Here is a 26,852-nt window from a genome sequence, read left to right as displayed (position 1 = left end):
CATATTTTCAGCTTCCAAGTTACAGTGGGCATCCACGGGGGGGGGGGGGGATGAGGGAGTTCTTTTCTGAACTTTCCACTTAGAATTGTGAGTTGACCGTGTCCCTTTCGTCGCTGCTTTTAATGCCACCAATGCCCATGGTAACCAGTAAAACGCATACCTGCTGAAAGGTCAACATTTGGCGTAGCTGGGATATTATCTGGAAGGCTGAACTTTGTAAGCCCATAAGGGTTCAGGAAGCACATCCGCTCCCTGTTCTGCGCAGAAGAGAACTTTCAAGACTCAGTGGGCTTTCAGAAGTGTTTTATTGTGTACCGGAGTTGTACACAGTAGGCATGCACAAGCCCTTGAGCGCACTCAAATCAGCTGTCTGGGCAAAGAAACTAAAGCCAGGAAGACAGGAAATGCAAAAGAGCAAGTAAAGTTACAAGTGAGCTTTATAATAGTCCCAGATCAGCATCAGAGAAGCATAACAAAGAAAAAAAACAAAAGCTGTAGGTCAGCAGGTTGGGAACTCATAACTCTCATGGCCTACAGTCAGGGATGATGGGATTGCAGTTTAACAATATCTGGTGGGAGTCAGGTTCCCCAGACCTGGAAAAAGTGGAAGAGGGTTATCTTGGTGAAGAGACCTTAAACAGATTCTGCACCGCACCACCCCCATCGGTACAATAAAGACTCGCCCTGGAATAATATTGGAACAGGCTTTAAGAAAACCTGTTGGTAGTTCTCAAGCACTGAAAAGGCTATTAGAAAGGGGGGGGAGAGATAGGGAGCAATTGGTGCAAGTTCCATTAAGGAGATGGAGGATTCCACCCCATGAAGGTTGACGACCAAAAGCTGTTGCTTACCAGGAGGAAGAAGTGGAGCTGGGAAGTCAGTGTGGTGCAAACTCGACGTTTCAGGCCTTCTGGGTCTGCTGACATTGCACCTGCAGTGCTGTGACCTCCCCGCTGTTTTCCCTGCCACAGTCTTCCCAGTAAGCCACAGCAACCCACCTGCTGGGAACTCCAAATTCCTCAGTGTAGATTTAGACATCAGAAGAAGATTCCTAGCTATATGGATCAACACACCAACCACAGTGCCCCTGTGATATATTTCCACCATTCCTTATGAGCAGAACTAGGATGACTGGCAATATCCACACCCCCCCCCCCACCAAAAGATGAAATTTCAAGGTGTGCTTTGAAGGGCCCGGCTCTGGGGAAAACGCCCAATAAATTACAAGGGAAGCCCAATTAAAGATTTTTGTGAGACTAGGAACATTTCTCAGGGGAGTTCCACAGGCCCCCGACTTGGGCAGTATCAAGAGGGGCTGCATTTCTTCAAGAAGTGCTGTTTTCATTTGGGAGAGGCGAGGTTGCAAAATGTGCAGGCCTGAACAAACAAGCACACAGGAAGTAGTCTGCAGGGGGGACAAGAAAACTGTGACTCAAGTTTTGGGAGGTTGGACCCAGATGGCATGCAGCTTCACGGCACACATCACAATCTGAAGTGTGTTGCCTAGGAAGGAAGTCCCAGTGGAGCTCACTCCCAAGTTAGTGTGCATCGCATTGCCCTCAGTTTATATTCATCCCAAAGAGAGCAAGCTCCATGAGGACGTTGGCTACCTTAGCTGTGTTCTGTGACACGAAATAGCATAGCATAACACTCTTAACTCTTTCCAGTGTGGTGTAGTGCAGGGGTCAGCAAACTTTTTCAGCAGGGGGCCGGTCCACTGTCCCTCAGACCTTGTGGGGGGCCAGGCTGTATTTTTTTTGGGGGGGGGAATGAATGAATTCCTATGCCCCACAAATAACCCAGAGATGCATTTTAAATAAAAGGACACATTCTACTCATGTAAAAACACGCTGATTCCCAGACCGTCCGTGGGCCGGATTTAGAAGGCGGTAGGGCTGGATCCAGACCCCAGGCCTTAGTTTGCCTACCCATGGTGTAGTGGTTAAGAGCAGTGGACTCGTAATCTGGTGAACCGGGTTCACTTCCCTGCTCCTCCACTTGCAGCTGCTGGGTGAACTTGGGCTAGTCACACTTCTTTGAAGTCTCTCAGTCTCCCTCGCCTCACAGTGTTTTTTGTGGGGGAGGAAGGGAAAGGAGATTGTTAGCCGCTTTGAGACTCCTTCAGGTAAAGCGGGATGTCAAATCCAAACTCTTCTCTTCTTCTTTTGCCCCACAGAGCGAAGGTACGCTTCTAGCAACAGGGTCATACGATGGATTTGCAAGGATATGGACTAAAGATGGTGAGCACACAGCTTTTCAGTCGTCTTCTTTTTTCTTTCTTTTCTAATTTTGTGTAATTTTGTTCCCGTGTCCTTTTTTCCCTCTCTTGTGCATAGCATAATTTGTTTCGATCTTTCGTTTTCCCATTTTAGAATTGTAATAAATGCTCTCTTTATTGTCCAGGTAATCTCGCCAGCACGTTAGGGCAACATAAAGGTCCCATATTCGCATTAAAATGGAACAAAAAGGGCAACTTCATATTGAGCGCAGGCGTGGACAAGGTGAGACGGCATCTGGCTTATTCAATAATCCCATTTCAGCGAGATCAAATTATGGGGCGCACCAAACAGGTTTAGATTTGAAAACCCAACAGAAAAAAGACAGTAAGGCCATGTGAGAGCCTGTCTGGGTTTGGAAACAACAATCTTCACTATGCCTTAATATAGCAGGTGACTTATGAGCATTCTTGACAACAAGTGTGGTCTCTTAATACTAGTGGAAATTGCAGTTCGCTCAAGTATGGTGGGGGCGAACTGTCAAATGGCGAACTTGTGATATCAAGTGAACATTCCCAAGGCTGGAGCAGCTTAAGATAAGAGCAGACAAATATATGTAGAACCATAGAGAAAATTTCCTGCAGTTTACACATGACGTCCCCTTGGATTTCCCTTTTCTTGCTTACGGGCTCCTTTATGCATTTTGCAGCAGGAAGCCCAAATTTGCTATGCTGTGTGCACTCGACAGGAGCTGCCACTGATCTCCCTGACCCAAGAGAACAAATGTATGTTTCACAATCACAGGACGTTTTAAGCAGATGCTTGAAGCATTTAGTCTTATCAGTTGGTTTGAATCACTTAAAAAGCTTTTGACCAGTTGAAAAGGTGCCCTCAATTAACTGGGCAGCAGGATGATGATAATATTAATAAGAAGAAGTTATCACTTACAGCAAAAATAATATTAAATACATTAACTTGGAAAATCCACACCACAAGGCCATTATGGGAAATGCTATGTAGGTAAGCCAGTCTGATGTAACTTTGCCAAATAAATGCACTCATGGGATCTCTCTAAAAAGGGCAATCGGGATAGTACTTTTAAATAAATGAAGGGATCCCTGTGTCGTTTTCTCAGCACAGAAAGGATGGAAAGGGAGCACATGAGCCTAAAGCTTGTGGATTCCAATTTTGTCCTGGGTAAAATCACTGTGTGTGTGTGTGTGTGTGTGTGTGTGTGTGTGTGAGAGAGAGAGAGAGAGAGAGAGAGAGAGAGAGAGAGAGAGAGAGATTTATCAAACGGCCAGAAGTCATCCTCTTTGCAGGAGCTCTTAATCTTACGAACATGAAGGTTTTCTAGTCATTATATGTCACAGTGAAGGTAAACAAGTTTTGAACCTTGCACAAAGGAAAGGGAGCTTGTGTTAGATTTAGAGTGGATAAGCAGCTGGTGGAGAAAGGGTTTAGCATGCTCTCTACTTCACATCACCCACCCCTGAAGCCGCTTTTGGGGCAGGAGGGAGCTGTTAGTGTGCAAATAATGTGTCGGGCACTAAGTGGTTAGCTGAAGGCAGACGCTGCAGCCTGCAAATATTTGAAGGGAGATGAGCTAATTAGGAGATTACAGACGAGTAATATGGATATTAGGAACTGCTTTCTAATAATGCAAACTTGTAAGCTGCACCTGTCTGGTAGATAAACTTTTGCTTGGGGCATTTTTAAATAGCAAACCTATAAAACCTACAATCTGAATAATGCCGGTTTGGCAGACTTTAGCAACGAGTGAGATCAACAAAAGCAATTTTATGGTCTTTTGCTGTTTGTTTGTTTGTTTTAATTCAGACCACAATTATTTGGGATGCACATACTGGAGAAGCCAAACAGCAGTTTCCTTTCCATTCTGGTACGTATTTCTTTTCAAAGAAGCAATTAGTTTTGAAAACTAGGGGAGGGACAATTAACAGTGGAAGACACTGCCTTTTAAGGCTCAGTTGGTCCTGATTAAAATCAAGATTATCCATGCCTCTTTTTTAAAAAAAGCACGACTGTGCACAAAATCTCTTTGCTACATTATCAAAAGAAGATATATTTAGTACACAATCCATTGCACCTTGCATTTGAGTTGGTATGGCTTTTGAAAACCTGCAGATGGAACCACCTTGTTAAATCCCGAGTCTCCGGCATGTCAATTCAGATCTCATCGTCCTCTGGCCTTGCCCTCTTCCAAAGAGCCATCTGGGCTAATTTTTGTATTCCTCCTCGGTTAAATCTGCATTGTTTACGGATGACACAGTCTCGTCTTGACCCTCGGGTCTCAGGATCTATTATTTGAGAGTAATGATTTTAAGTTTCTGCTTGATGCAGAACATCTTAATCTTGGGGTCGTGGGTTCAAGCCCTATGTTGGGCGAAAGATTCCTGCGTTGCAGCTGGTTGGGCTGTAGAAGACCTTCGTGGTCCCTTCCAACTCCGTGATTTTATGGTTTTCCAACCTAAAATATCATCGGTCCTGAGCAGTAGGTTAGGCTGGGCAATATCTCCCTAAATATATGTTTCCATTAGCTTTGTGGCTGAGCAGCAATTTGAACCTGCATTTCCCATATCCACACTGCTTCCTTGTTCCACCAAGTGCCTTGTTCAGGTCCAGGGGACAGTCCCTTCAGGACTAGCTTTGCATCCTCCAAGGCCTGTGGCATTGGGGAGAGGGGCTGTGATAGACACACATCCTTATAAACATCAAAGGCTTCCAGGCATGTGCAAAGAGACCTCTATCCAGAGTTCATTTCAGTTCACTTTTAATTTGTATACCGCCTTTGTATATTGCTATATTGCAAGGCCGTTTACAAACTGAAGAAAGAACAAAATGTACAACAAACATCACACATCTTGTAGCAATCCGTTCCCATGCAAATAAGTCATAATAAAAATATGACTTTAAATAAACAACTTACATCAAATAATGTACAAACAAAACGCCTTGCGAGTCGAACGTTTTGGCTCCCGAACGCCGCAAAGCCGGAAGTGAGTGTTCCGGTTTGCGAACGTTCTTTGGAACCCGAACACCCGACGCGGCTTCCGGTTGGCTGCAGACGCTTCCTGCAACCAATTGAAAGCCGCGCCTTGGTTCCCAAACGTTTTGGAAGTCGAACGGACTTCCGGAACAGATTCCGTTCGACTTCCAAGGTAACACTGTGTAGTATGCAGTATTGTGTTAGAATATAACAGCAGACTTTAAAATGAACTTGCAGAATATCGGCAAATAATAATTAAGCAGAAATTCACTCTCGACAATTGCAGTGAATCGTTACTTAAATTATCATCAGTAAAAATAACAGCAAAATTGCAATACATAAAAATACCACAGTACAGTGGTACCTCTGGTTACGAACTTAATCCGTTCCAGAGGTCCGCTCTTAACCCGAAACTGTTCTTAACATGAGGCACGCTTTCACTAATGGGGTCTCCCACTGCCGCCGTGCCAAAGGCACGCAACTTCCACTCACATCCCAGGGCAAAGTTTGCAACCAGGAGCATCTGCCTCCGGTTTAGTGGAGCTTGTTACCTGAAGCGTTCGTAAGGAGGATGGTACATCCCGAGGGTCCACTGTATATAAGAACCATATAGAAAGATGAAATTGAGCGACAAGGGCAAACTCCTCTGAATTTTACATTCTGCTCTGCTCTAGGCTGATGCCTTGATACCGTTTGCCCATGAATACAGGGGGGTGGTTATGTTTCTGCTTAACGTTTTGTCTGTCTTGTCTGTCAATAGCACCAGCGTTAGATGTTGACTGGCAGAGCAACAACACATTCGCCTCCTGTAGCACAGATATGTGTATTCACGTCTGTAAACTAGGCCAAGATAAGCCCATCAAAACCTTCCAGGGCCACACCGTAAGTATAGTTCTGTTCTGTTTTTAAAGCAATGTTCCACTTGTTTAGTATAAGCTGCACATATGGAGCAAAGTTAAGAGATGTGATCCTGTTGCCGGATGGCTCAGAGCTTTCCTGCTGCCGTGTAACCTCAACCTAGCACCATATGTTACTTCCATGAAGGACCTGCACCCCCAAGCTGCAGTTCCCATAAGATCACAGCGTTTCCCGTCAGTTCATGAGAGATCTGTTCCAGACTCCAGGCATGGATTCTTCGATTGTTTTGAAAGTTGTCAATACTTTACAGATTCTTACGTTAGCTCAGCCGGTTGTAAGGGGAGGCATAGCCTGTGTGTGCCCCATACAGCTTTTGTGTTGACTGTACAATTTGCACAGGCAAAGATGGTGCCATGGTGCTGTTACTAAGCTAAGCGTCTTTCCTCCAAAGGAGGCCCCATTGAATTAGCAAAACTTTTCGTAAGTGTGCTTCGGATGCAATCTGAGTGGTATCGGGCCAAGCCCAATAGAGCCTGCTGTATCCATTGTCCATCTCTGAATAATTTCATGACAGACATGTTCCATCAAATTTCAGCATTGTTCCTTTTGGATTAATGCTGCTGCCGTGTTGTTACTGAATTGGAAGAGCCTTGCCTTTTATTTCCCCGTCCTCTTATGTGGGAGACATCAACTTCCCTCTTGCTCTTAAATTTCAGAATGAAGTTAACGCAATCAAATGGGATCCCACTGGTAATCTTCTGGCATCTTGTTCCGATGACATGACTTTAAAGGTAAAATGTACAACACCGGGTGATCTGGGTTTATAATAAACTACTTGTGCTATACTTTTTCAGTCACGTTCTTAGGTGGAGTTTATCGCTATGTATCCAAGAAGGCTTTAGCCTTCTTTTGACTGGCAATGTTGTTAGTCGTCTTTGGCAAAATGGGACCTGGAGTCTTATAATGCCATCAGAAACATCTTGCTGGACCAGCCCATCAAGTCAAATCTCCTTTTGGATGCCCCCATTCTCTTGCTTGTGACAGGAATCGGCCTAAAATCCTAGGCCTTCCGTGTCCTGATGAATAGCAGAGTTGCAGAAACGTATATTTGGAGTGAATACGTCTTGGAAGTAATAAAACATGCAGAATCAAAGGTTCATCAGTAAAAGAGGAATTTTTCACGAAAGGCAAAAAAACACACGGAAGGCAAAACACACACACACACACACACACACACACACACACAACTTCAGAGAAATCTGCAAACGTTCAAGGTCGAAAATGAAAGTAAGAAAGAATTACCAGTTCGCTGAGCGCACAAATTTATCTATCTCAGCGTGACCTTGAGATAGCCAAAACATAAAACAACATTTCCAACTCTTAATCAGTAAAAAAAAGAAAATAACCTTGTAGAATGAACTAGGATCTTCCAGCATGTTCCAGTTTCTGCCCTCAAAGACCTTAGTCATGACAGCTTGCTCCCCAGTATTGAGTATTGGATGATACTTGGCCAATAGCCATTGATTAGCCTGTCCTCATGAATTTGCTCCTAAAGCCACCTTTGCCCAATCCCAGCATGTTGAGGCTTTGTTATGTGTTCAATGAGTAGATTTAGTGTTGCTGGAAGACCTTCCTTTTCCTTGCGCTACCTCAACTTGTCAGTCAATTTAATTTACTTGCTTCATCTTCCTGACTTTAAAAAGCACTTGGTGTGGCTATCAGCTCATATTAGCCCCTTGTTTTGCTTGTTTTAGCGTAACGTATTTCCCCAGGTTGGCATCCAACTAAATTTTACTGGGAGTACACTCAGTGAAATTGATGGACCTAACTTGTTGACGTTCATTAATTGCAGTGGGTCTATTCTGAGTAAAACTTAGTTAAATACCACCCTGGTGTCTTTGTTGAGCGGCTGCCTTTTAGAACACAGGACAGGAATTGCCGCTGTTCCAGAGGATTATAGTCTACAACAAAAGGAACAGGAAGCTGAGTCTACAGAGTCAAACCATTGGTTCATTTAGTTCAGTATTGTCCAGAACTTGCCAGTACGGTTCCCTTTACATAAACCCAGCAGCAGTTCTGCAGGTTTTTAGAGAGGGATACCCTGCAGCGTTTTTAACCACACACTGGAATTTGTTTGTTTGTTTGTTTTGGTTTCCGTCCTATGAAAGCACATTCTCAGCCCATACGCATGTGAAGTTTAGCAATTTTATGATTCTGTGTTGAGATTCCTGCATCGCAGGGGGTTGGACGAGATCACCCTCAGAGTCCTTTCTAAATCCACACTTCCTTAGAGAACATCTGAGTTCACTGCAAATGGGAGGCCGCCTCCGTGAAGCAGCTCTCCACACATTTTTTTGCATTTTAGACTGGCCTCAACCAGAGCCAGGGCTTTTTCGGCTGTGGCTCCGACCTGGTGGAAGAGACTAGGGCCCTGCAGGACTTGACATCTTTCCGCAGGGCCTGCAAGACAGAGCTGTTCCACCAGGCCTTTGGCTGAGGCACAGCCTGACCCCCTCCTTTGGCAATCCTCACAGAACTCTAGTCCAATGGTTGCCATTAATCTGAATTGAATTAATTTTATAATGAAATGATTTTAGAATGTTTTATCATTCTACTGTTGTTAGCTGCTCTGAGCCTGGCTTGGGCTGGGGAGGGCGAGATATAAATAAAATCCCCACCACAACCATGTGAGGTAGGTTAGGCTCTAACCACTACACCACATCATTTACTGCTATTAAGATAGTGGGCACTTGTCCTCAGCTGAAAGCTACGTGACAACATTCAGCTTTCTAGAGTTCCCCTTTTGAAGCCTGGGAGATTGCACAGGTTGCACCAGCGATTTCCAGGCTCATGTGTCATTGCTCACATCAACAGACAAGTCCCATAAGTGAGGGAAGCAGCTTGGAGTTAAGTCTGCATTTTTATTTCTTAGTTGTTCAAGGGTTTGACTCACCAGCAGGAATTCACATGTTCAGATAGGCACTATAATTCAGATTTCATACGGGATTTTCAGTGGGGATATAGTCCTAACCTGGCAGGCTTTGTGATTCACCCCAGGGTAGCTGGGGCAACCCAGACAGAAGGGTAGGGTATCTGTTGTTGTTGTTGTTGTTGTTGTTGTTGTTGTTGACAGAAGGGTAGGGTATCTGTTGTTGTTGTTGTTGTTGTTGTTGTTGTTGTTGTTGTTTTTCATCCAATGCTTTGCGACGAGCCTCCTTTGGCATTGGATGCTGTGGAAATTGACACATCTGTGCACAGAACGGATTGCAGAACGGTGACCGGGCGCCTGCAAATGCAGTGCCGAGTTCACATGAGAATTGGGCTCGAAAAACCCCGGAGCCAAGTGTCTCCATTTGCACCGTGTGTTTCTTTGCTTTGGCGGAAGGAAGAGGGTTGCGATATTTGCTGGTTGCGAACCTTTGCACAGAAAGTTGATACGCTCTTTCTCCTCTCTTAGATCTGGAGTATGAAACAAGATAGTTGTGTCCACGATCTACAAGCACACAACAAAGAAATTTATACTATCAAATGGAGTCCTACGGGGCCAGGAACAAATAACCCAAATGCCAATCTTATGTTAGCAAGGTAATATTGTCAGGGGGAGACAGCAGCTTTGCTAAGGCATCAGAATTCATCCTCGGCACATGAAGGATTAAACTGTGGGGACTCCCCCAATGCGAGGGGGGGGGTAATTGGGGTCCACAGATTGATGGGCCTCCCTCTCACAGGGAGGTCTCAAACCATGCCCAATTGAACACCTTAAAATACACACACTTCTTCAGATCTTCCCACCAATTGCAGAAAGATCTGAAGAGCTGCCCAGGTAGTTTTGGACGGGGCTTGTATGTGCACCCCTCCTTGTCCCCATTTCAACCCTTTGCATGTGCTAAGAAGCCTGCTACTATGCTCATTTGTATATTTGAGCATGTGCTTCTTGCTCTCCTTTGGAGGGCAGACAGAGCCAGCTACAAGCGCCTCATCCTATTTCGAAGGTCACTTCTGCACCAAACATTTAAAGCCCATGACTTCCTCTCACCCCAAAGAATCATGGGAACTGTAGCTTATCCCTCGTAGAGCTGCAGTACAGTACAGGCTGAGCACAACACAATGTTCCATTTGCTGCAGTTCCCGGCTTCCGTAACCAAACAAGGTTCCCAGGATTCTTTGGGTGAAGCCATGCACTTTAAACGAATGTTGGGGATGTGACCGAATTCAGGAGTGCCCCAGGGTGATAATGTCCTAGGCCTTTTCTTGGAATACTGCTTGTTTTGCAGAACGCTGCAATACTCGCAACCTACCGTAGATTCCGGTGTATAAGATGACTTTTTAACCCTGGAAAATCCTCTTTAAAAGTCGGGGGTCGTCTTATACGCCGGGTATGGGTTCGCTGGGTATGGGTTCGCTGGTGAAGCTGCCCAGCAATTCTAAGCCAGCTTCGCTGGGCAGCTTCCTCCCGGCGTGGAGCCCACGGCCACTGCCGCTGCCCAGCAAAGTTGCCGCGTATAAGACTGAGCACATCAGTCGATCCACCCAAATTGGCAGCTGCCAATTTGGGGGGTCGTCTTATACGCCCAGTCACCTAATATGCCGGTATCTACGGTAGGTAAGTGCCAACTAGCCCGAGGAAATCCAGATATGGATATTTAATCCTAATGAAACAGGTCGTTATAATAATGAAGCTAAAGTCTATATACAGTTATGATTGTAGGGTCCAAGGGGGTTGTTACAGGGGCAGGCGCTTACACAGCCCTGATTATGAAAGATCAGCCCTTTTAATGCACGTTTTCTGCTGCACTCCCCTCATTCTTTTGCTTTTCTTCCTCCACCCTTAATCCCCCCCAGTGCATGGTTTTGTTTTTTAAAGAAAGAAAGCATAGGTAAATACATTCTAAAGCCAGTATTGAAATGACAGCAATTGCTTCCCCCTCCCGTTCTTTCCCTTCTCGGCAGTGCATCTTTCGATTCTACAGTTCGGTTATGGGATGTAGACAGAGGGATCTGCATCCACACCTTGACGAAACACCAAGAACCTGTGTACAGTGTAGCTTTCAGTCCTGACGGCAGGTACCTGGCCAGTGGCTCTTTCGACAAATGTGTACACATCTGGAATACACAGGTGCGTCTACTTGGGCGGTTGTTTGTGTTTAGCTATTTTATTTAAATTCCTTTCTTTCTTAGAGTTCTTGCCCCACACTCCTCAGTTGGATTTGCCAGGGCAGCTTTTAATATCAGGGGCTAAGTGATGATGATGATGATGATGATGATGATGATGATGCCTTTCAGGATGTTTGGGGTCTTTTCTTTGCTTCTACAATGGCAACACTTGGTGATAGGGAACGTGGCCCTTTATTGCTGTTGAACCTCCCAGCAGTAGTCCTCACCATTCATGTCCAGCATGCCTCTTGAATGCCAGGGGAACCTTGAGCATTTTGTTTTCTTTCTCCCAGCCATTCGTCTCCTTTGCACCAAGGATTTCCCCAATGTTTATGAGAGAGAGAGAGAGCGCATGTTGCCAAGCGCAGGGCTCCCATTAAAATGCAATACGCAGTTGTGATTTATGCCCTAAGAAGGTCTGAACAAACAGGGTTATCTAAGAAGGAGGGGGGACATCAAATGCAAGAGTTGGTTGTTCCACAAGCTGTATGGTTGGCATAGAAATGGCTTTTTAAGGTGAACTGATAGGTTCGTAAAATGGACTCCTGCGTGCCAGTCAGACCCTCCCTGTTCACAAATACAGTCTCAGAAGTCTAGTTCCCATGTAACTTTTCTCTTGCTTTTAAAAGTCTCTGTTAGCACAGTGTTATTTCAGAAGTGACCCTGCGAAAGAGGCGTTTTTAAAAGGAACCAGAAGGGTTTGCATTGTGCATATGCTCCCCCCCCCCCGGGTCTATGCGTATTGATAATCTGCTAGCTGGACTATAATAGTGACTGGCGGCCCCCGAAAAACATTTTAGAAGTCCTGTTTAAGCAGAAATTCTATGGCTTGTTAAGAGAGGGCTTATAAAATCTTTGCGCTCATCTGCACCAGTTTCCAATTTGCTTCTGGGCTAAGTTCAGAAGCGCTAAACAGGCTAAGCACAACACATGGTTCCATTTGTTTGTCCCCTTCCTTGTGATCAGCAGTGACTTCCTGCTCTAGAACATGGCACTTGCAAATGGAAGGGACCTTGTAGAGCAGGCATAGGCAAACTCTGCCCTCCAGATGTTTTGGGACTACAATTCCCATCATCCCTGACCACTGGTCCTGTTAGCTAGGGAGTATGGGAGTTGTAGTCCCCAAACATCTGGAGGGCAGAGTTTGCCTATGCCTGTCGTAGAGTTCCGCCTTGCTCTCTGTCTCCCCCACAGGCACAGAAAGGCACTGCAGAGAATAGTCCATGTGCTCATGTCTCTGTTGTCACCCATCCTCTATTACTGGAGATCTGTATCCCACACAGGAAAAGAAGGTGTTTAGAATGTAGGTGGTTTCGAATGCATGCATACTTACAGAAAATCAAGTGGTATGTGTTTATATTAACAAGGATGATAATGTATTCTAATTGCTTTCTATCCCCCCCCCCTTTCTTTTTCAGACGGGTGCTCTAGTGCATAGTTATCGGGGAACAGGAGGCATTTTTGAGGTTTGCTGGAATGCAGGAGGAGACAAAGTTGGAGCGAGTGCTTCAGATGGTTCAGTAAGTACACAGGTTCTTGCAATTTGTCACTCCTGGAATATCCGAGTGAGCTTGGAAATGCAGAGGCTTCTTAAAACAAGCCAGAAGACCCATTGCTGTGTGACAAGCTAGGTGGGACTACGACTTAATGCAACGTTACATGAAACCAGTAAATGAAAAAGTAAGCATTCATTGGAGCGTCTCCTTAGGTTGTCAATGAAGTGTTGCCAGGCTTAGACCAACTCCACCCATCCATGTTGGCTGTTGGACCCTCCCAAACAGGAAAGACCATTAGTGGCTTCCTGTTTGAGTGGAGACAGTGACGGGTCTTCTGCTTGCCCTCTTGTTTCCTGTGATCCTGTTTTCTGACAGCCCCCAAATACAGTCCAGTTACTCTGCCCCCACCTCACCCTGCTTCTTACAGGGACAAGCAAATTGCCACGCCTATTCAGATTTGACACAGAGAGTTCAAATGTTATTGTTTCCAACCAAGGTGCTACCGCAAAACAAGAATTTCCAATCATTCTTTTGAGATTCTCATGACTGCATGCAAATGTGGGGAAGAAGCGGGTAAAATTGAGTAAAACGGACTACAGAAGAAATTATTCCTCCATAAATAATAATAAATTGTTATTTATACCCTGCCCTCCCCAGCCAAGACCGGGCTCAGGGCGGCTAACAACCAATAATAAAAACAAGTTGATTAAAATACAATTTAAAAGATTAAGATGCAACATTAAAACATTAGGGTGCAATCTCTTCATAGGAGGAGAAAGGAAAAAGAAAGAGGGGGAGAGAATCAAACTGATTCTGAGCCAAAGGCCGGGTGGAACAACTCTTATCTTAAAGGCCCTGCGGAAAGAGATCAGATCCCGCAGGGCCCTGGTCTCAAGAGATAGATCATTCCACCAGGCCGGAGCCAGTGTTGAGAACGCCCTGGCTCTGGTTGAGGCTAATCTAACTTCTTTAGGGCCCGGGACCACTAGGGTGTTGCTATATATGTACCTTAAGGTCCTCCATGGGGCATACCAGGAGAAGCGGTCCCGTAGGTACGAGGAACATGGAACAAGAGAAGACTTTTTCTGTTTTGTTTTTTTAAAAAAAAGCAAAACGCTCAGGTTCACTGCCAACATCCATTTAACTCAGCAGTGTGTACAGCAAGGAGGACCGGCAACAAAATCCTGCAGCGCTCAAGCTCAGGGTGCCAGCCATGCCCTTTTGTAAGGCACACCATCCCATTCCCCCTCCAAGCTTTCCTTTTTCCTACCAAAAGACACCTAGTGTTCTGTGGGCATTGAGCATGCTCAGTCCTCTTTGGGGCTCAGGTTTTTTTGCGGCGCCCCTTTTTTGCCCCCCTCCCAAAGGCCTTTTAGTACTTCTGGAAACTTTGGGGCTCTTGTAGGAGTCCTGCTTGCCACCATCTTGGGCTGCACCTGGAGCTCCCTGTCTGCTAGTTCAAGGACTCTTGTGCCAGCAGACGGGCAACTTTTTGATGTTGTACAGCAGAGGATGCGAATGCAACCGTTTTGCGTGAAGCTCACCATGCAATGGGTCATGCATACAGCATTATTACTAGCAAGCTACTTCTGTGTTCCCTTGTGCAGCATCATTCTGCAGGCAGATAACGTTTAGCCATAAGAATGAAAGAATACTGCTGAGTGACTTTAATCTAGTGCTACATTAGAGGCAACGGGACGCGGGTGGCACTGTGGGTTAAACCACAGAGCCTAGGACTTTTCAATCAGAAGGTCGGCGATTTGAATCCCTGTGACGGGGCGAGCTTCCGTTGCTCAGTCCCTGCTCCTGCCAAGCTAGCAATTTGAAAGCACTCCAGTGCAAGTAGATAAATAGGTACCACTCCGGCAGGAAGGTAAACGGCGTTTCCGTGTGCTGCTCTGGTTCGCCAGAAGCAGCTTAGTCATGCTGGCCACATGACCTGGAAGCTGTCTGCGGACAAACGCCGGCTCCCTCGGCCAATAAAGCAAGATGAGCGCCACAACCCCAGAGTCGGTCACGACTGGACCTAATGGTCAGGGATCCCTTTACCATTATCTTTACATTAGAGGCAGCCCTTTGTTTCTCAGCTGTCAATGCTCAGTATCCGTGCTTGCTAATAGCGGGAGGAAGTACACATAGGCCCAGGGCAAAAACACAAATTGTTCATCCCCTCTTGCGACTCCCTAGCACCCATGAGTCAGAGATATCCTATCTGTGGAAGGTGACAATAGGCCTCTTCTCTGTTGTATGCAACTGATGCTCTTAAGAAGTAATGTGTATTCTTGTGGATTATTCTGTTGTTTCATAGACTTCTAAACGCCCCACTTTCCCCCACCCCTTCTCTCCTCCCCCTTGCAGGTTTGTGTACTAGACCTACGGAAATAGCGCTATTAGTTGGAAGCCATGGACCGACTATGAATGTGTACATAGCCAAAATGACTGTCCCCTTGACCCATGTACTGCTATAGTCCCAATTGAACCATGGCCAGTTCCACTACAGCCAAACCCGAGAAAGAATTATATACATATACTGTGTATTAAAAAAAAAAAAAGCGAAAACAGACAAGACATACGGCAAACGATTAACACCCTGAAGAAGACGACAAGAGGTTGTTGGGTTTTTTTGTTTTTTTGTTTTTTCACAGCTTGTGAAGCCTGTTCACCAAGTGCTGGAATCTGCTGTGCCCCCACCCCACCCCACCCCACCCAAAATAACATGTGAGCATCTTTGAAAATGGGAAAACAAAAAACTAAACTAAACAGGAAGAGAAAGAGAGAGAGAGAGATCTAACCGTAGAGGAGCAGCTCATTGTGTGTACCAAACTGGGGGAAGTTGCAGGTGGCTGCTTCCCTCCTTCCCTTGCCCCCCACCCTTTCTGCATCCCCTCCCTTCTTCAAGGTTTTTAAAAATGGAATTCCCCTATTGTCTCCCCTCCATCCCTCCTTTCTTCTTTGGCTTCCTTTCTTGGTAGCGGACAAGCAGTTTTTGTGTACATTGCTTTTTAACACCCCCTACCCCCTTATTTTTGCTCAGAATTGGGGAGGGTGTGTGTGTGTGTGTGTAACATTTTGCAGCTGTCCTTTCTGAATGTGTTATTTTAAAGGTGTAGGGACATCTTGAAGGCGTTGTGGTTCCCTGTCCACAGCTTAGGCAGGGAGGCAAGGAAGCGCAAAGGAGAACCTCTCGGAACATTGTAAGTTTGACATTCCTTTACACCGACGTAAGATCCATTACTCATGGGCTCACAGGCCAGGGGCTGGGTTGGCTCGGCCTTTAGATATAAATATATCTATAAAAGTGTGTTCCAAAAAGCAGTCGTTCCTTACTTGAGACATTTCAGGCAAACATCAAAGGGTACATTATTTTATTTTTGTGTGTTTGAATTAAGAAAGTGCAGGGGTGTGTTTATACACACACATAGACACTCTGGTGTTTGGAACACATGCCCGCAATGGAGGGATCAGGGTTGTGCCATTTGCTCCCACCTGAAGTTTGTGTGTTACGTTGTATATTTGCATAGGGACCTGCACACACAGACACAGCCGTGGTGTATCTGCAAGGAGTGGCTCTGGACTGCATCAGTCCTGGTTCCACCAAGGCATGGACATTCCAAAACATCAGCACAGGACTAATTCAACTTTTGCTTTAGCTGTAGCTTGACAGTTTCTTTGAATCCTTTGCTATAGTCTTAGAGCCCTAACTGCGCAACTGCTGCGAAGAAGGAAAGAAGCGTGAGGGGAAACGGATCGTTCGGTTTGTGCTCAAATTCACCTGGGCGAGGTTTTTTTTCCTGCTACAACATCCGGGCGACTCTTCACCCGTTCCTTCTCAGATGTCTAGTGTCACCAAAGTCCAAATTAATAAAAAGTATTTTTGAATTTGGGGTGGGTGAGTAGGTGCCCGACACGAGACACATGCACACACTTTTTTATTTTAAAATTTTTATTATTATTATTAAAACAAATACAGAAATGTATTTGCCACCTCATTGCTAATACTGGGACGAAGTAAGCAGTTTGCTCGCTTACGGAAGTGTCCTACTGGAGATGTTTTGTCCATCCAAAATGTGTCAGAGAGCAGTTTTTATGCCTGTGCCGAACCAGTCTTGGCACTGGCAAAAGTTCAAAACAAATCGTGGCCCCTTTTTAGATCTGAAAGGAAACCGGGGGGGGGGGGGGATGGAATCTGAGAATTGTTTCATGATTTATTTCAAGATGAAGCAATTCAACTTCCATCAGAGGCATGGATCTCGCCCTGCTGCTCCCATTCCATAATTTCCATATGGGCTTGCAACATCCCCCCCCCACCCACAAAATCCCCCACAAAATCCAGCACAAAAATACGACCACTACCAATAGCGGTGTTTTTTATCTCAAGCGTTGCTTTTCCTTTCATTGCAGCAAGAGGTGGCCGTGGCAGAACTGCTCTCCGCTCACGTATTTGAGTAAAGCAAAAAAACCTAGTAGCAACTAGGCCCCTGCTTTGTGAAAAGAGTGGCGTGAAAGCAGATTTTCCACCAATACTGCTGATGTGCAGTGTTTTCATGCAATTCCCCACCCCTTTTCAAAGCAAATTTCTCCTCCTCTCTCTGGAGTCCGCTTCAACCGGCCCAATCTCTCTGCTGCTTGCCCCTCGATAACAAAGCCCTAGACAGTAATCTGCAGATCTGGACTACAGCTCCCATCATCCATAACCATCAGCCGTGCTTGCTGGGGGCTGATGGGAGTTGGAGTCCCAGCAGCATCCGGACAGCCACAAGTTCCCCCACTTTTGCTTTATATAGCTCGTTGCAGATTGATCCTAATGCAGAGAAGGCAGCTTTTGGTCTCTTCTTTTCAGCCGATGACGTTTTGGGCTTTTTAGCATTGATTTCTGTGCACACGAAACCATGTTTTGAGGCAGTTGGGAGTCCACCTCAGCCTTACACGGCATGGCAACCATTTTAGCCTACTTTTAATACACACAAACACATCAGTTATTACTAATGGGGGAGTTGCTACCTTGACACAAAACAAGCAAAAGGAAGAGTTATACCCACAAGAGCAGTCAGTCATCTGATACGGCTATCTACCAGCTGTTTGTATGGTTTGGGAATAGGCTCAAGATGTTCAGAACAATTTCCCTGTGAATTTTGATATGTAAGAAACTCTTAACCTGTTGAATATCTGGCACTTGAAACAATTTATTTTGTGCTTTTTATTGCTGGAGGTCCAGGACTGTTGCTGACCTCTGTCATTATTAAAATAATTTTTAAAAAAAAGTTTTAAAAAATGTAAAATGAAATAAAATAAAAAATCTGTGCAATAATTTTAAACTGTGCTCCCAGAAATAGACACAAATGTGTTGGGGGATTTTTGTTTTGAATATATTTAAACGGCTCCCCCCCTTTCCCTCCCCCCTTTAGCAACGCAAATGTCAATTGCACTGAACTTAAATCTAAAAAAAAAAAAAAGTCAGAGGTGATTCTTGATAGTACTTTTGTATTTTGATATGGACAGTCTGTTCATTTTTCATACAAGCTGTTGAACGGATATTTCAGCGGACTTTAAAAAACTGTATAAAAACATTGATGGTGTTGAAACTCTTTTGACACAGCTGCAAGATTCCTCAGCAACGTCCACATTTCTGGTTTTGCAACCGTTTAGCTGCTTTTCTTTCTGTTTTGGTTTTTTTCCTGTTTGTTTTGTGATTTGATTCTAGCCACCTACATACGAGATAGCATGCAGACATTACCGAGGCTTCATTATCACCAAATCCTGGGCTGATTCCCCCTTCTCCCACCCCACCCCCCGCTTTTCCTTCTAACACAATTCAAGGTCGTCGTTTAGTTGTGTGTGTGTATACATGTGCAGGGCCCAGAAGATGCTCAGCCGCTCTCTCTCTCTCTCGAGATCACGTGGGCCGGATCCCAAACTCCAAAGCCACGCGCCACTCAAGAGGGGAGTGTTATTGTCGTGGGCCGAAACACCCGAGCTGCAAACTTTTGCCCCAAGTGCTGTGCACCTATTCCCACTGAAGTTGTGACGGTCAAGAGTACGCAGTAGGTTTTGCAAGATTGTAGCCCCCCTGGCTGCGCTTCCGAGAATAAAATTTCAGATAGGTTTGCACCATGAGCCCCCCCCCCAAAAAAACCTCCCCCACTACCACCTTTCTTGAGACTGCAGCCTCTTCATCTCACTAAATCCCCCAGTGCAAGCTGCATTTGAAAACCAGCTAACGGCGCTGGTTTCTTTTGCGATAAGAGCAGGAGGGCAGGGAAAACGGCCCTCGTCACCTGGTTGCGGTCTCTCGCAGGCGTGGGCTGCTCGAACCTCAGCCCTGAAGTTGCCCGTGGTTTTGCGGCTGTCCTCTTTTATCGATGTGCCACAGTGCTGCTCCAGTTCTGAACCAGCTTCTCGTCTTCAGCATGAGATGAGCTTGTAAAAGACGGCATTTGACGGGGGACGACAGGTCGGCATGTTTAGAAGGAACTTCTCAAGTGCCAATCGTTCTATACAGGAATTCCAGGGAGGAGGATCTGCGCCCAGGTCAGCCCCCAGATATTGGGGCCTTCAGCCCTGTCTTTCACTCGTAACAGTGATGTGCTTTTACAGGGGAGATGCATTTGCCATGACTATACTCTTTCCCTGAAATGGACTTTTAGGGCATCTCTTGCAGGAACATCTATAGAGGGGCATCATGATCATTAGTGGTCATGGAAAGTCATTTTTAGAAATAAGCTTCCCAAGTTAATGCAATAATAATAATAATTCAACTTTTATTTATATCCCGGCCGAAGTCAGGCTCAGGGCAGCTAACATCAGATATATAACACTGGTATAAAATCAAACAATAATTAAATTACCTCCTAAAAGCAGGTCAGAATCAAATTAAAGTCTAATTAGATGGCTTTCCGCAGGGTTAGGGTGGGGAACAGTAAGTGCTCTGGCATCTGACTGGCATTTTCTACCACGTGTTAAGAGGGGAAAGTTGGAGCACGGTTTTGATAAGCATTGTGTGGATGACGGAATGCCTGTCAAGTTTCAGCCAAACCATCATAACAATGGTGAAAAATTGGATGGGGCTATGCTGCAGTCTCAGTCCCGACAGCAAGCCTTGGTGAAACTAAGATGTAGGTATACGTCAGTGAGGCTTCGGCTAAAAACATCCATCTTTGCTGGGTTGCATCATTCCTGGCAGAGAATATGACGGGGGCTTAAATTGGTCTCAGCGTATTCTAAGAGCAATGATAATTTTGTTGGCCAATGAGAAAAATAAATAATCCCAAGTACACACCAGATCAGTACCACTATTTTGGTCGGCTTTAATGTATGCATCGCCCTAGTATTCTAAATTTGCCCACAAAGGTCTTCAGCCCTAGACGTGTTTCTGAAATTGGGCGGTATGTTTTTCCCCTTTCCTTTTTTCTGACTACTGCAACTGAGACGTGAACTCGTTTAAACCCTTTCTGCGAGGGAGGGGGGCAAGAAGCATTGCAAAATAGAGAGGATCCGCTCCTCAATCTCTCGTGATTAGAAATGCTACTGATCTCCAAAGGGAAAACGCCCCCCCGCCGACTGTAGGTGAGAACAAACTTGCTGCAAAGGTTGACTTTCAGAAGCAGCGAGCCGAAAATCTCATAAGCTGAGCAAGGGGATCTGGAAATGGCCGCGTGCCATAGTCATTTGGCTTAATTTAGCAATTCCAGAATTGGTAGGAAGGGGGCAGCATTATGGCATATGGATACCAAGCCAGCGAGAGAGAATATCCATACTTCGGATCTAAAAGGAGGTGGATGTGCATTCAATGCACAGACAGTCCCCACCTCCATCCCTCCAATTTGTCAAAACCTGCGTGGCTCCTCTTTTCCATGCTGAGTTTTGTTTTTTATAATAAAATAAAATAAAAACCCTTTAATAGGTACCTTCTTAGCTGACTTCCTGCCTTTCGGGATTCATGCACATGAGCCAAACTGGAGTCATTTTCTGGATAAGCCTCTCGGTTTGGTGGACAGCAGCAAAGGTTTGATATCGGGAGCCTTCAGTCTTCTTGAGGAAGAAGACTCTTGAAGCTACAACAGGGTTATCCTGTAAGGTGAACTGGCGTCTCTTTAATTGCCAGCCCCATAAGACACAGGATCTTCAAAACAGCTGGGTTCGACGATGCAAGGTTGGCCAGTCCCAGAATTGTGGCCAAGCCTGAATGTGCTCCTATAGTTTTAATTTGGGTTTGTTTCTTGCATTTGTGGATGAATTCAGGAAGTCAAACTCTTGTTTCGTGGTTGCTTCTCCTGTGTGCTTAGCGATATCGTTTCTCTCAACAGGCCGCGGGAAGTCAGTCACCTATAATACAAAAGTAAACTCTTCTTTTCCTTCTACTACTCTCCTGACTTTGACATTGTAGTTGTAAAAAAAAGACAAAACGAAAAAAAAAGGTTCCGATTTGGAGTTGCTAATATTTTGGGTCTACTTCTGTGAGCCTACCTATAGCACTGGATAAAAAAAAAAATGTCTTCATCACTTCTTCAGTTATATATCCAGTTAAATTTACAAATGTTGTACAAGTGTAAAACCAGCCCATGTGACAGGTTTTTTTCTTTTCTTTTTTACTTGTTCAGAAAGACTTTTTATTGTTCAGTTTTCATGATTTATTGTCTAAAGAAGACTGATATAGATGTTCTATACTGTCCTGGACCCATGTTAATTACACCTTTTATGATGTATTTTGGTTCCACATCACAATGATTTTGTCTTCTCAAAAGCCCTTTTCTTAAACTGTTTCTAGGCACATTTTTTTTCTGTTGCAGTTCCCCCCCTTTGCATTGTATTGCTCTGACAAGTGTAATTTGAATCAGATCTGAAAGAGGTCCAGAATAAAATATATTTTGATACGATGCTGGCTATATGGTCTCTTCACCTTCAGTTTCACTTTTAGTTTGTAAAAATTTATTCCAAACCGTCCGACACAAATGCCCTCTGGGCAGCTCGCCCATCAAAGAAAGCAAAGCAGTAAATGGCAATTCCAAAATAGAATTGTAATAAATCAACACAAAAAACAACCACTCAATAACTTTAAATGGGGATATGGTAACCTTAAACCAAGCCTACACTGCAGATGAACTCACGGGTTCGTTAAGTGAAAGTTGCAACTTGCAATCAGTTTGAAAGCTGATCTAGTTTTCACCAAAAAGCTGGAACTTAACTTGGCTTATCCTTACACTTAGCTTACGTGCTGCGTTGTATAACCTAAAACTGAATCCTACTCTGAGCTTGAGCCAGTGCTATGACTTTGTGACCTGAAACTGACTTTACCACTGGTTGTCCTTGTGGGATGTCTTCAGGAGAAGAAAAGACTAAGGAGTAAAACCGGCAGAGAGTCCCTAAGATAGTTGGATGGTGCCTTGTTCGCCTCGTTTCTGGCAACTTGGTTGCAAAACATATTGCTCTGCCTTCCTTTGAAATGCATCAGCAAGGCTGAGAGGGAGGGTCTTGTGGTTTGGGTGAGCCAGGACCTCCATACACACTGCCCAGGCTTGTACTCCAGGGAGATCATTTCGATGCAGCTAGCTAGCTTCTTTGGCGCTCACTTGTAGCTGAGTGAGATTGTCTTCCATGAACAGTTTTAACAGTGAGTCCGTAAGTGACTGTGGAGGCCAATTCTGGATCCACAAATCCTTCCACAGTGGGGGCATAGGTTTCCGGGCGGCAGTTGATCAGGGTGAAGGTTTGCCAAGCACGTTTCTCCCTTTCGTCCTGAGTTTGAGTGTCTTCAAAGCCCATGACACCTTTGGTAAAGGCTATTCTCCAGTTGGAGCACTCGCAGCCAGTGTTTCCCAGTTGTCGGTGTTTAGACTACATTTTTTTAGATTTCCCTTAAGAGTCTCTAAACCTCTTTTGTTGACCACCAGCATTACGCTTTCCATTTTTAAGTTTGGAGATGCTGTTAGTACAGCACTTTTGACTTCAACCCTGGAGGCGCACTCCATTTTCTCTCGAGACAGACGGAAGCCTACAACAACCACTGTAAAACTATTTATTTGTAGACTATACATTACCCTGTCTCTAAAAAGGGAGGGGAGTTAATCTAGGTTTCTGGTTGCTGTTTACTGTGCCCCCTCCACGGCTACCCTATTAGGGTAGAACTGAAGCCTTAAGTTTCCAGAGGACTTATACCACTAGAATTGTGCTCCAGGCATACGGTGCTTTTGCTGTGTCCCTGTGGCAGTTTAGCTGGCGCTTTAGTAAATTAAGTCAATGGGTGGATTTTAACTCCAGTTACCTAACTCACTTGTTACCTTGATGTTTTTGGCTCAGGAGCAAAGATGCTTCATCAAGTGGAGCTCCTCTTTTGCTCATGAAGATCGGACAGGAACTAAATCTAGCACAGGAGCAGCTAATTTAACCCAGTTTAATAGCTCCCAAGGATGTCCCCCCCCCCCTCCAATTTTCCGCTTTAAAAGCACAAATCAAGTTTCTTGTAAGCCGCTTACAAGATCATCGCCATATGTGTACGTACACATTCTTTGGCTTCTCTCTTAGTGAGAAGGTGGCAAAGGCCGTACCACCTTTCCAATCGTGCTTAAAATTTCATCTTGCCACAATTCATCTCAATTCAGGTCTCCAGAGATGATTAGTGGACTCTTCTTCTAAAGCTGCTGATGTGATTCTTCTGAAATGTTGCTTCCGCTCATCTTTTTAACGATCCGACGTTAATATTTTGGCAAAGGTGGGTTTTTGGATCTCACTTAGGCATGTAATAATCACTTGTGCTTCATTACTTTGCAAGTTGATGCAGTTTTACTTTCAGAGCTTTTCAAAAGGCTAAAGACTACAATTCCCAGATTGGTGTGATAATGAAATCTGAATTCTAGTTCTTGTGAGGGGAAGAGGGACTCCTCGCAACTCTCAGTATCCTTACCAAACTACATTTCCCAGGAGTCTTTGTGGAAGCCATGGCTGTTTAAAGTGATATCAAAATGCCTCAAATGCACAGTGCAGACGTAGCAATGCAGGAAATCCATTGCACGGCAACCTCGATGAGCAGCCACCAAACGTCTGCTTGAAGACCTCTAATGGAGGAGAGTCCATCTTCTGAGGCAGTCTGTCCCACTGCTGAACATATTGTATCATCAGGAGGCTCTTCTACTGTTTAGCTAAAGTACCACTTTCTTTTAATTTGAACTGGATCCTCTGGAGTAACAAAACAAATGCCACCCACTTCCATTATTCCAGTCCAGGGACAGTCCCAGATTTGCAGAAGCCATCCGGGTTTCTGATTCGATCCTGGAAGGTCCCACTTTTCCTTAGGACATCCATATTTTCATTGGAGAAATGTCAGAGGGTATGGGAGGAAGTTCCTATTTCCATCGCTGGGTAGAAAGTTATGTGACCTGCAGGCCAAGGAGATAAGTAAGTTAGAACCTTTGGAAGACATCTGAAGGCTGTCCTGTATAGGGAAGTTTTTTAAAAATGTTTTATATATCATTATGTTTTAATATACAGTGGTACCTCAGGTTACATACGCTTCAGGTTACAGACGCTTCAAGTTACAGACTCCCCTAACCCAGAAATAGTACCTCAGGTTAAGAACTTTGCTTCAAGATGAGAACAGAAATCATGCTCTGGCGGCGCGGCGGCAGCAGGAGGCCCCATTAGCTAAAATGGTGCTTCAGCTTAAGAACGGTTTCAGGTTAAGTACGGACCTCCGGAACGAATTAAGTACTTACCCCGAGGTACCACTGTATATTGGAAGCCACCTAGAGTGGCTGGGGCTACCCAGTCAGATGGGTGGGGTATAAAAAATAAAATGGTTGTTATTGTTAAATGGGGCATCCCTATTTTCATTGGAGAAATGTTGGCGGTTATGTTATTCTGTCTTAACCAGGCATCCCCAAACTCCAGCTGTTATGGGACTACAATTCCCATCATCCCTGACCACTGGTCCTGTTAGCTAGGGATGATGGGAGTTGTAGTCCCAAAACGGCTGAAGGGCTGAGTTTGGGGATGCCTGGTCTTAACTGATTAAAAAGTGATGTTGAGAGACACGATTGTGAGGAAGCACAGCATGGAAAGGGCATGGCTATTCCATGTGTATCCCCTCCTTAAATCTCTCCCTGTTCCCCTCTGCTCACTTTGCATGTGACCGGCCTGCATTTAAAGAGAGTGGCCAGCTACTGCCACATATGTGAGAGAGACACATCTCCCACAAATGGGCAGGAATGTGTTTTAATGTAACCTAAGCACGTTTGCTGTTCTGGTTTTCAACACCAGCACTGCCAGCTTTCAAGTGAATCACGACTTGGATGAATACAATTGTGAGTCTTATACTAGTGGAAACAAAACAAAAAAAACACCTGTTGATGACAAACACCCTTCTTGTCATGGAAACTGAAGACAGTGACGTGGATCTAGGTTGGACAGTGGTGTTCAGAGACTTGTGGGGGAGAGAAATAAATTGTTGCTGAGGATAAATGATGCAGCCAGGATCTGATACAGCCTTGGAGATAGAGAGAGAGAGAGAGAGAGAGACTAAGCTTATGCTGAGTTCTTAATCACCATAACTGGGTATGTTTAGAGAAGGCTGTGAGGTGACCTGATAGCCATCTTCAAATATCTGCATGAAATATGGAGCAAGCTTGTTTTCTACTGCTCCAGAGGGTAGAACCTGAACCAATGATCAAAATTATGAGAGTGGAGATTCCGACTAAACCAGGGGTCAGCAGACTTAGTGTGCCTCAGGCCAGTGTCTCCAGTGCTGATTGCGCGGTGGGCCGGAAGGCAGGGGAGTGCGTGCCCATATGCGTGGGCACATGCTATTTCCGGTGCACTTCCGGGTTGGAGGAGCACCGGAAATAGCTTGTGAGCATGTGCATGGGCCTCCTCCGACCCGGATGTGCACTAGAAATAACGCTAGCACATGCACAAATAATGCTTGCGCACGCGCACAAGCTATTTCTGGTGCTCCTCTGACCCGGAAGTGGGCAGCCGCACAGCGCAGTGCCAGTAAGAGTGGGCGGCAGGGGTTGCTGCGGGCCGGATAAATTATTTCCTCAGGCCTTATCCGGCCCACAGGCCTTAGTTTGGGGACCCCTGGACTAAACATTAGAAAGAATTTTCTGACAATAAGAGCTGTTCAACAATGGCACGGATTCCCTCAGAAGGTGGCAGGCTTTCCTCCATTGGAAGTTTTATAACACAGGCTAGATCACCATCCATCAGAGATTATTTTAGCTGTGATGAATGTGTTACAGGAGTTTGGACTCGATGACCCTTGCGGTCCCTTCCAACTCTACAATTTGTTGGATTCTAGGATATTGTAGAACAGGCAGGAAACTTCAAAACGGGGAGGTGGGGCTTATCCAGACTGCCTGGGCTTCCAGATTGTCCTTGGGATCCTCCTAGGTCACCCCCCCTCTTCTCAGGACACACCGCTCACTGGTCCCACGATGTATCCTGGAGTGCTTTGACCTGGAAGGAACATATCCTTGAACTGTGATAATGTCTCTTGCATTCTGGGATGGAGGATAAAGAGATGGTGTGGGGAATGTCTGTGTGTAGAAACACCTGAAATTTGCATGGCTGGAATGTACCCTATTGTACAACGGTAACAACAGTTTGATGGCTCAGACCAACCAACCCCCAAAATTATTATTATTATTATTATTATTATTATTATTATTATTATTATTAATTTATTTGTACCTCTCCCATCTGGCTGGGTTTCCCCAGCCACTCTGGCTGGCTTCCAACAAAGATTAAAAACACATTAAAATGTCACACATTAAAAATGTCCCTGAACGGGGCTGCCTTCAAATGTCTTTTAAATGTCAGGTAGTTGTTTATCTCTTGGACATCTGATGGGAGGGCATTTTGCAGGGCGGGCGCCACTATTGAGAAGGCCCTCTGCCTGATTGCCTGTAGCTTTGCTTCTCACAATGAGGGAACTGCCAGAAGGCCCTCAGCGCTGGACCTCAGCGTCCGGGCAGAACGATGGGGGTGGAGACGCTCCTTCAGGTATACTGGGCCGAGGCCGTTTAGGGCTTTAAAGCTCAACACCAACACTTTGAATTGTGTTTGGAAACGTCAGCATCCAGTTCTCACAGGGTGCCTATGGGAAGTCTGCAAGCAGGGCATGACTGCAAT

At 45.1% G+C, this 26,852-nt stretch overlaps 1 protein-coding gene across 4 annotated transcripts in view; it reads left to right on the top strand.

Moving 5' to 3' along the window:
* The window catches only part of TBL1XR1 (TBL1X/Y related 1), a 182,275-nt gene extending 160,671 nt beyond the window's left edge, over positions 1-21,604 (top strand). For all 4 annotated transcript variants that reach the window (XM_079978031.1, XM_079978028.1, XM_079978029.1 and 1 more), the window contains exons 8-16: positions 2,177-2,240; positions 2,404-2,501; positions 4,056-4,116; positions 5,984-6,105; positions 6,798-6,872; positions 9,539-9,666; positions 11,032-11,197; positions 12,654-12,755; positions 15,090-21,604. In XM_079978031.1, coding sequence (XP_079834157.1) covers positions 2,177-2,240; positions 2,404-2,501; positions 4,056-4,116; positions 5,984-6,105; positions 6,798-6,872; positions 9,539-9,666; positions 11,032-11,197; positions 12,654-12,755; positions 15,090-15,116 — 843 coding nt within the window. In that variant the 3' untranslated portion in view covers positions 15,117-21,604. The remainder of the gene's footprint in view (positions 1-2,176; positions 2,241-2,403; positions 2,502-4,055; positions 4,117-5,983; positions 6,106-6,797; positions 6,873-9,538; positions 9,667-11,031; positions 11,198-12,653; positions 12,756-15,089) is intronic.
* The last annotated feature ends 5,248 nt before the right edge of the window (positions 21,605-26,852 follow it).

Source organism: Podarcis cretensis (genome assembly GCF_951804945.1).
Source record: "Podarcis cretensis genome assembly, chromosome: 5".
NCBI lineage: Eukaryota > Metazoa > Chordata > Lepidosauria > Squamata > Lacertidae > Podarcis > Podarcis cretensis.
The sequence above is the reverse complement of the archived record's forward strand: the minus strand, read 5'-3'. Positions and strand labels throughout refer to the sequence as shown.